Here is a 9,855-nt window from a genome sequence, read left to right as displayed (position 1 = left end):
TTTTAAAGTGTATAGTTCAGTGATTTTCATTCTCATAGATTTTTAACTGATAGGTTTGTTTATGTGACACAAAAATTTGCCAAATACTTTTTTTAATGAAATTATCTAATATTTCATTTTGAAGTCCAAAAGCCACAGAAACTTTATGTTTCATTATATCAGTTTTTGCCTGTTTATATTTTGACCATAATTTCTTTGGAAGAACAATTTGTGAAAAGCTGTTTAAATTCCTTAGACTTTGATAGAACATTGAGTACAATCCTTTTTCTGGTAGATCAATTTTTTTTCAAATGTAATTTTTTTGTATTAGAAATTTGTGAATAAAACACACAATAAATTCATATTATAGGTTAAAAAAGGGAGATCTACACGACAGTATTATAAAACCATGAGACTGATAGTACCGAACTGTAGTAATTATTATATTGGTGGTTACAAAATGGTGATTTTTCTAAATCTGTCATTCCTTCTCCAGCATTCTTCTCTTAAAAGGAGCTTTACTTCACACCTCTTTCTTTCAATATCCTTCTCTCTCTTTTTCTCTCTCTCATCACTATGGACATACAGATTTTTAAAAATTAAATATATAATCAGGCTGGGCGCAGTGGCTCACACCTATAATCCTAGCACTCTGGGAGGCCAAGGCAGGAGGATTGCTTGAGCTCAGGAGTTCAAGTCCAGCCTGAACAAGAGTGAGACTCCATTTCTACTATAAATAGAAAGAAATTAGCCAAATAGAAAAAATTAGCTGGGCATGGTGGTGCTACCCAGGAGGCTGAGGCAAGAGGATCGGTTGAGCCCAGGAGTTTGAGATTACTGAAAGTTAGGCTGATGCCAAGGCACTCTAGACCAGGCAAGAGAGTGAGACTCTGTCTCAAAAAAAACAAAAACAACAACAATAACAATAACAATATATATATATATATATATATATATTAATCTATTCCTGCCATTTTTATTTTTTACCTTCCAATTGTCCCATTTTGGACCAGTGGAAGTCTTGTTGATGGCTCCTTTTGAAATGACCTAGTAGTATTTAATAAAGTCCTTGTTCTTGAGTATACCAAGACTCATCCCATGCAAGCTCAATTTATATATTTCCTGCCCCAGATCTGGAATCAACCATTTCTCAGAGGAGCCCTGGTTACTTTTAGTGGAGAATGACATTTCAAAATCAAGATCCAGGCTTCAGGCATACTTACTTATTGCTACACCTAGGTACCTCTTTCAGTAGGCAGAGCTGAGAATGTATGAGTACACATATATAATCCTATGTTCATACTGCTGCCTCAAATTTAAATCTAACACCACAGGGTTATTCTCCAATTTCCCTTGTTCCCTATTTGTTGCTCACTTTTCTCACAGTAAGACCTCTGATTCCCAACATCAATATATGTGTTCATTTGTTCTATTCCATGATAAATACACAAATTGTTTCAGAATTACAAAACCAATATCATTATCAATAACAAACCTTCTGAATGAAGTTAAAGATTAATTTATACTTTGTTTTGTCCTTAGATTATATTCCAGTCAGTACTCAGAGTACTGAGTAAACACTAGGAAATGTAAATAACAAGGAATTTATAATAGTGGTTTGATTTTATGCAATTGTGGAACTGGTTAACCAGATTATGTGAGGCTGGTGTTTTTGTGTCTGCTCCTGGAACCTAAAATCTTCAGGGCAGACAGGAAGGAAGGAAGGATGGAGGTAAAGTGGGAGAAGCAAGCAAAAAGTGAAATCTGTGAGCTGGAACCCCTGAGGAGGGACTGCAACACAGTCAGACTCTCACTACCTCAAACTCTGATCCCAACTTTCATGATGGGGCATCCTGCAGGAGAAGCCAGTGCCCTTCACCACAGAGTTAAATGTGGATTCTATTGAGATGGCAGCAGTGCTCCTTGTCCTTTTTGGTTCACAGAAAGCCAGCATGGATCTCCAAAAGTCATCCTCACAAATGCCCTTCTTACAGCCTTAGTGAAGAGAGTTTGCTCTGGAACATCCCAGGGTCTGAAATTAAGGAGTGGTTATATTTAAACAGGTCTTAGATGATGGAAGGGAATTCTGGGAAGCAGTTCCAGTTTAGCTAATTTGACACAGTGTAAATCTACAGTCAGAAAATGACATTCAAAAGCTACTTGAATCAATCATTTTCTCTGTGCAATTGTGTTATCAATTTGATATGTAATCAAGTTCATTTGTTTAGATTTTACTCTATTATTTATTTACATGTCTCATAAATTAAAACTATGTTAAATGATATATCAGAGAAGTCTCACTCCCACCTAATCTACTCCACCCTGTTCTTACCCATCCCTTATCAGTTACCATCTCATTATATATATATAAAACTATAGTTTCCTCTTGTGTTTTTTGGCCAAAAGTAACATACTGTATATAGTCTAGTCTATTGCACCTTACAATCAAAGAAACTTAAAAAAAGTTAACATCAAAAAATACCAAATTCACAAAGAACTCTATCTTATTAACACACCAAGGGTAGTGTATGCAGATGTTATAAGATAAAATAACATTCTGTTATAACTATCCTTCGTTAAATATCAGAAATATAATAGCTAATACATTTCATGAATCTAGAACCACAAGGTCTTCTTTCATGGGCAAAAATTAGAAAGTCTGGGAAATATGAGATAACAATAGGTGAGAGGACCACAATGCTGAAAAGATTGAAAAATCTAGACTTGGTATAATAGCATTTTACTCAAAATAAAACATCTTTTTGACCACAAGCTTCATGTGTACCAATAACAGGGTGGGGCTGCTTATATGATCTTTGATTATGTTAACTGAAGTATGGTTTCTAGGTTATTGCAATTAGAGATTCTATTCTTTATTGGTTGGACCAAATCTGGAACAGTGTTCAATTCATAGGACTATTTTAAGAGGAACATTGAAAAGAGCACACAGACAGAAAAGAAAATGCTTTGAGACTAAAGGAAAGAGAACACCCTTCAAATACTTGAAAGCAATTACACAGGATGAGAAATAGACTCATCCTGTGTTTCTCTAGAAGGCAAAACTCAGATCAGAATATAGGTGTCATAAAGAGGAGGATTTCAATTCAACATCAGAAATAGAGTTGAATGTACCTTATTAGTGAGGTTCCCATCACTAAAGTATTTGGGCAGAGTCTGGAATTCCACAGAATGGATTCCAAGTATTCCAAGTATCTCTCATTGGGAAGTTGTGCTGAAATAACTCTATGATTCTATTTTCTATGCACACTTAAATAGCATCTGAGAGTATCCCTCTCTTAAACAACACAGGATGCATTGTTTATAATGATGCAACACAGGATGCATTGGTTATAATGATGCCTTGATTCATAAAGAAAATATTAAACTGTGATCAACTACACATCATTGAAGCTGGTTGGAGCTGTAGAAGTTTCCTAGGGACTGCTTGTTTTCCGGTAGTTGGCCATATTAATGTGGGATCAGACTTAGCGAGGCAGGTCTGGCTGATTGGTGGGACTATTCAATGTCTATTAGAATGCAAGATTCAAGATAGAAATACCAGTTGGATGTAAACTCATTTCCAGGGAAGAGAGGGTCAGAGATAGCAGCAAAGCTCTTACCAGCATCTCAGCCATCAATCAGAGTAATGGCTCTGCATAGTGCCTCACACCTAGATTTGTTTTCCAGCTTTCTATGAATACATGAATGCCTTAGGGGAAAGGGGGATTGTGAGCAAAACCTAAAATGTTGACTAAAATGTCTATAAGACTTGACAATGCAAGATAATGTGGCTTTGATGTTCATATGGCACACTACAACACAAAGGGGAAGTGTTCTCTGTTTCTGCTCAGAACACAAACTGGCTTGACTCATCACAGGCTTCAGGATCACTGTTTTGTGTAGAAGGGATTTCAGCACATTCAACTCTGCCTATGGCAGCACTGGGCTTTGGGAGAAGTGTCCAAGAGGAGACAGTTATTCTGTGTCAGATGGCAAAGGACCTGTATCTATTTTTCGCATGCAGCAGAGGCCTTAGAGCTGAAAAAAGAGGTAAGTGTTTGTTCATTAGCATACTGAGATACATCTTGGTGATTCCCAGTAATAAAGGGGAAAAAATTTGATTGGATATAGAATTCCTTTGAGACAAGGTGAGAGTGAGTAGCCAGTTCTACAGAGTAGGCATTTCATTGTTCTAAACACGAAATGTGGTGGTTTAAAAATATGTCTGTACAAACCCACAGCCAACATCATACTGAATGGGGAAAAATTGAAAGCATTCCCACTTAGAACTGGAATAAGGCAACGTTGCCCACTGTCTCTACTTCTATCAACATAGTGCTGGAAACCCTTGCTATAGTAATCAGACAAAACAGCAGAATTAAGGGCATCCAAATGGGGGCAAAAGAGATCAAACTTTCACTCTTTGCTGATGATATTATATTATACCTAGAAAACCCGCCAAAGATTCAACCAGAAGACTCCTTGAATTGATAAACGAATTCAGTAAAGTCTCAGGATACAAAATCAATACACACAAATCAGAGGCATTCATATATGCCAATAACAGTCAAACTGAGAACCAAATCAAAGACTCAATTCCCTACACAATAACAACAAAGAAAATAAAGTACCTAGGAATATATTTAACTACGGAGGTAAAAGACCTCTACAGGGAGAACTATGAAACACTGAGGAGGGAAATAGCAGAGGATGTAAACAGGTGGAAAACCATACCATGCTCGTGGGTCAGCAGAATCAACATTGTTAAACAGTCTATATTACCTAAAGTGATCTACAGAGTCAATGCAATCCCTATTAAAATACCATTGTCATTTTTCACAGATATAGAAAAAATAATTTTACACTTTGTATGGAACCAGAGAAGACCCTGTATAGCAAAAGCAATCCTAGGCAACAAAAACAAAACGGGAGGTATCAATTTACCAGACTTCAAACTATACTACAAGCTATAGTAATTAAAACAGCTTGGGACTGGCACAGGAACAGGGTCATTGACCAGTGGAACAGAATGGAGAACCCACGTATAAAATCATCCTCATAGAGCCATCTAATCTTTGACAAAGCAGACAAAAACATATGCTGGGGAAAAGAATCCTCATTCAATAAATGGTGCTGGTAAAACTGGATAGCCACATGTAGAAGACTGAAACAGGATCCATACTTTTCACCTCTCACAAAAATCAACTCATGCTGAGTAACAGACTTAAACATAAGGTGCGAAACTATTAGAATTCTAGAGGAAAATGTTGGAAATATTCTTCTAGACATTGGCCTAGGCAAAGAATTTATGAAGAAGACCCCAAAGGCAATCACAGCAACAACAAATATAAATAAATGGGACCTGATCAAATTAAAAACCTTTTGCACAGCCAAATAAACTGTCATGAGAGCAAACAGACAATCTACAGAATGGGAGAAAATTTTTGCAAGCTACACATCTGATAAAGGGCTGATAACTAGAAGCTATTTAGAACTCAGGAAAATCAGTGAGAAAAAAATCAAACAACCCTGTCAAAAAGTGGACAAAGGACATGAACAGAAATGTTTCAAAACAAGACATAATAATGGCCAACAAACATATGAAAAAATGCTCAACATCTCTAATCATTAGGAAAATGCAAATCAAAACCACAATGAAATATCACTTATCTCCAGTGAGAATGGCCTTTATCAAAAAGTCCCAAAATAATAAATGTTGGCGTAGATGCAGAGAGATAGGCACAGTCCTACACTGCTGGTGGGACTACAAACTAGTGCAACCTCTGTGGAAAGCAATATGGAGATACCTTAAAGTGATACAAGTAGATCTACCATTTGATCCAGCAATCCCACTACTGGGCATCTACCCAAAAGAACAAAAGACACTCTATAAAAAAGACATCTGGACATGCTTGAAGCTCTGACTCGAGGGAGGAGGGAAGGCAAGAGCAATGTATGTAACCTTAACATTTGTACCTCCATATTACGCTGAAATAAAAAAAAAAAGAAAAAATATATTGGAAAATTAAAAAAAAAAAAGAACTGCTGTTCTAGGCTGAGGATTTGATCAGGGAGAATCCTAGGAGGGAAGAGATAAACTGTATTTGAATTTGTTACCCTCTGTCTTTAATCATTGTCTCCACGTGAGGCAGTAGGATTCATAATGAACGGGATCATGGGATATTCTCTGTTACAACTTCTTCATAAACAGCTGGATTGGAATTAAAATCACAAGACCACCAGGGAGAGTTCCTCAATGAAAAGTACAATTCTGTGTTCCTGTTTCTCCCTCACATCCTCTCTTCTCATCTTCAATCTTTCCCTTTCTATTGGTTCTGTGGGGGTTTTTAAAATAAAACTTTTAATATTAAAAAAAGACACCTGTACTCAAATGTTTATAGCAGTACAATTTACAATTGCAAAGATGTGGAAACAACCCAAGTGCCCATCAATACATGAGTAGATTAATAAAACGTGGTATATGTATACCATGGAGTACTATTCAACTATAAGAAACAATGGTGATCTAGCACTTCTTGTATTTTCCTGGATAGAGCTGGAACCCATTCTACTAAGTGAAGTATCCCAAGAATGGAAAAACAAGCACCACATGTACTCACCAGCAAATTGGTTTCATTGATCAACACCTAAGTGGACATATAGGAATAACATTTATCGGGCATTGGGCAGATGGAAGGGGGAAGGAAGGTATGGGTATACACATACATAATGAGTGTGATGCGCAATCTCTGGGGCATGGACACGCTTGAGGCTCTAACTCTGTGGGGTGTGAGGGGGAAGGGGAGAGAAGGCAACACAATTACCTAAACATTTGTATCCCCATAATATGCTGGAAAAAAAAAAACATGTCTGTAAATCCTATGATACTTCTTCCATTGAGAGGTGGGATCTGTACATCCTGTCCATGAATTTGAGCCAGACTAGTGACTTACTTGTATCAAATAAAATGCAGCAGAAGTGATGCCATGTGACTTTGGAGGCTAGATTATAAAATGCAACAGTGTTTATCTTTCTTACTGGAATACTATCATTTGAAGCCCTGAGCTGCTTTATAAGAAGTCTGACTACCTTGAGGCAACCATGCTAGAAGGAAGCCCAGGCCCCAGGAACAGAGTATGTTTAGGTATTCTGTCTGACTTCCTCAGCTGCCATATCAGTAAATATGCCTCTAAAGAATTCCAATTTCCAACCATTAACATAATCCCAAGGAACTGAGTCTTCCAGCTGAGGTTCCAGACATTATAGAGCACAGATAAATTATCTTTGCTATGCCTTATCTGAATTTTGACTGAGAGAATGTTTTACTTTGCAAAGGGAAAAACTATAATGCTTGATCCTCACAGTGATATAGTTAGGTAGGCTGGATTGGCATTATTATCATCCTCATATTAAGATTAAAAACCAAAGCAAAACAAACAGGGATTTAAGTTTACCTGCTTTGAGATTACATAGCCAAGATGTGGTGTGCTGACACTAAAATCCTTATCTTTGGACTCCAAAGTTTATGCTTTCTCTGTTGTTTCATCTGGATACTGTGGAACTTTAGAATGGCCTAAGGAAATAAAATAGGATATATGCAGAATTTGAAGACAAAGTCATAGTAATGTTGAGTAAATGGAAGCTAACAAGAATCAATATTAAGTGGATGAAACCAGTCATCCTGGGGAGAAATCATCATAAGATATGATCTACAGATTGATGCTGATAAATAAAGCTGTAATTCAAAATGGAACCTACAGAAAAAAGAAAAAAACAACTCTTAGGACTTTCAATGTTACAAGGGAGTGTTATACTAATTATTTTTAGGGGCAAATTAGCCCCATTAAAATATGAAATAGGATAGTTAGAGAATTAAGGAAAACCCTGACAGTTGTGTTTCTGATGAAGTCAGGAGAAAGGGTGCCATGACCCGTTGATGGTGCTATTTCAGTTGGCTTCAAAGTATGTCCTTATAGCAAAGAAGGGTGCTTCAGATTAGTTTAGCTTGAAGACAATAATCCCTTTGATCATATTCATTTACTCTATATTTCCCAAGCCACTGTTTAAATTTCATCCAAGGAAACTTTCCTACTTGGAAGAGAATGTACAGCAAAGTTGACGAAACATAGCATGCTCATTTGATAGGTTGTATTCTTGCAATGAGAGGAATGTTAGTATTCTGATTCATCAAGCAGCCTCACACATAATTCCTCACCCTGAGAGTAAGCATCAGCTCCCAGGCTCATGGGGACCCTATCAATATGCAGACATCCCATTTCAGAAGTCAGTAGGAGAGCTTTCTATCTCTTGAATCATCCTAAATACAATAAGGAGGTCACTGGTGACTTCACCCCTCATGGGAAGTACAAAAAGGCAAAGTCCACTCAAGGTTTTCAAGACTTCATGTTTAGGTTACTTTGGTGATTCACTGCACACCATTGGGAGCCCATAGTAACTTCTACTATGTTTCTCCCTTCCTTAAAATTTTCTTTTCCAATCATTCCTCCTTCCTTTTAGATAAATGTATTTTTAATAATGAATTGGGTTTAACTAATTCCATTCTGTCAAAGAGAACTTACCCCTCCTCTCCCAACTGTGTTCATACATACTTTGCACATACAATGCCTTGGAATATTCTCTTCATGAAAGAAACAAAGTATATAAAATATTTTGAATGATTTTCTTCAAAATAAAAATGATTAGTTTTGATGCTTGGAATGTCTAGAATGCTATGTGCCTTGTTCAGGCCTAAGGGCATAGAAAAAGCTCACTCAATTGGTATTTATAAATGAATGAATCTGAAAAACGAAAAATACACTAAAACATTTTATTCCTCAACGATGAAGAAAAGCTTTTAGACTTCCATTTAGACTCACTTTAATAGGCCAAATCCTTCAATGAAAAGGAAACAAGCACCACACTGCTAATTTAGCTGTTCCTAAATATATTTCTATAAAATTCTGCTTGAGTGTTTCAAGCTTGCTGTTTCAATCCTTATTTTTGTGACACGGAGACGTTGGTTGTAATGAATATAACAAGTAGTATGGGCTTCCCCGCCTTCCTCCCTCTAGGATTTCGACTTCTCCTTGAACGCCACCCTGGATTTTCTAGTAAATCCCACCTTACAGAACAGGCTGAGGACGGAGGAGATGAGAAGAAAGTAGGAAATGGGAGCCATGGAAACGGAGCGGAGGAAAAGCATGAGCGCGCGGGCGGTTGGAGGGGAATGAACCCTCCCCTGACAACGGCGCGAGGGCGCTCCTTAGATTACGTCACGCACCCGGGGTGACGTCACGACCGTGACCAGCGGGTGACGCCGTTGCCGCGGCGACTTCTAGTCGTCTCCGCCCCCTTCCCCCCTCCCTGGCGTCCTTCCCCCAATCCCCTCAGGCTCGCCTGCGCCCGGGGCCGCGGGCCGGTACCTGAAGTGGCCCAGGCGCCCCCCGCCCGCGGCTCCGCCCGGGCCGCCCCTCCCCGTGCCCCCCGCGCCTCCGCCTCCGTCTTCCCCCGCCCTCCGCCTCCCTTCCCCCTCCCCGCCCAGCAGCGGCCGCTCGGGCTCCGGCTCTCGGTTATAAGATGGCGGCGCTGAGCGGCGGCGGCGGCGGCGCGGAGCAGGGCCAGACTCTGTTCAACGGGGACATGGAGCCCGAGGCCGGCGCCGGCGCCGCGGCCTCTTCAGCCGCGGACCCTGCCATTCCGGAGGAGGTAAGTGCCGGTGCCACCCTGCCGCCCCTCCCGACTCAGGGCTCTGCTAGCTAGTGTTTATTTTGGGGAAAGAGGCGGCTGAGGGGGCTCTGGTGCCCTCAGCCACCTTCTCCGGTCGGCTCCGCAGGGTTAGAGGTGGGCATCGCCCCCGTGTCCCTGTCCGTCATGTAG

General features: G+C 39.4%; 1 protein-coding gene across 4 annotated transcripts in view; it reads left to right on the top strand.

The window, feature by feature from the left end:
* The first annotated feature begins 9,515 nt into the window (after positions 1–9,515).
* The window catches only part of BRAF (B-Raf proto-oncogene, serine/threonine kinase), a 185,939-nt gene continuing 185,599 nt past the window's right edge, over positions 9,516–9,855 (top strand). For 2 of the 4 annotated variants that reach the window (XM_012768024.3, XM_076006664.1), the window contains exon 1: positions 9,517–9,684. In XM_012768024.3, the coding sequence (XP_012623478.1) occupies positions 9,556–9,684 (129 nt within the window). In that variant the 5' untranslated portion in view covers positions 9,517–9,555. Of the gene's footprint in view, positions 9,685–9,855 lie in introns of all 4 variants that reach the window. The other 2 variants (XM_076006665.1, XM_012768022.3) reach the window with 2 other exon arrangements.

The sequence above is a fragment of the Microcebus murinus genome, chromosome 9, assembly GCF_040939455.1.
Source record: "Microcebus murinus isolate Inina chromosome 9, M.murinus_Inina_mat1.0, whole genome shotgun sequence".
Lineage (NCBI taxonomy): Eukaryota > Metazoa > Chordata > Mammalia > Primates > Cheirogaleidae > Microcebus > Microcebus murinus.
Note: the sequence above shows the minus strand (reverse complement) of the source record. Positions and strands in the feature narration are given on the sequence as shown.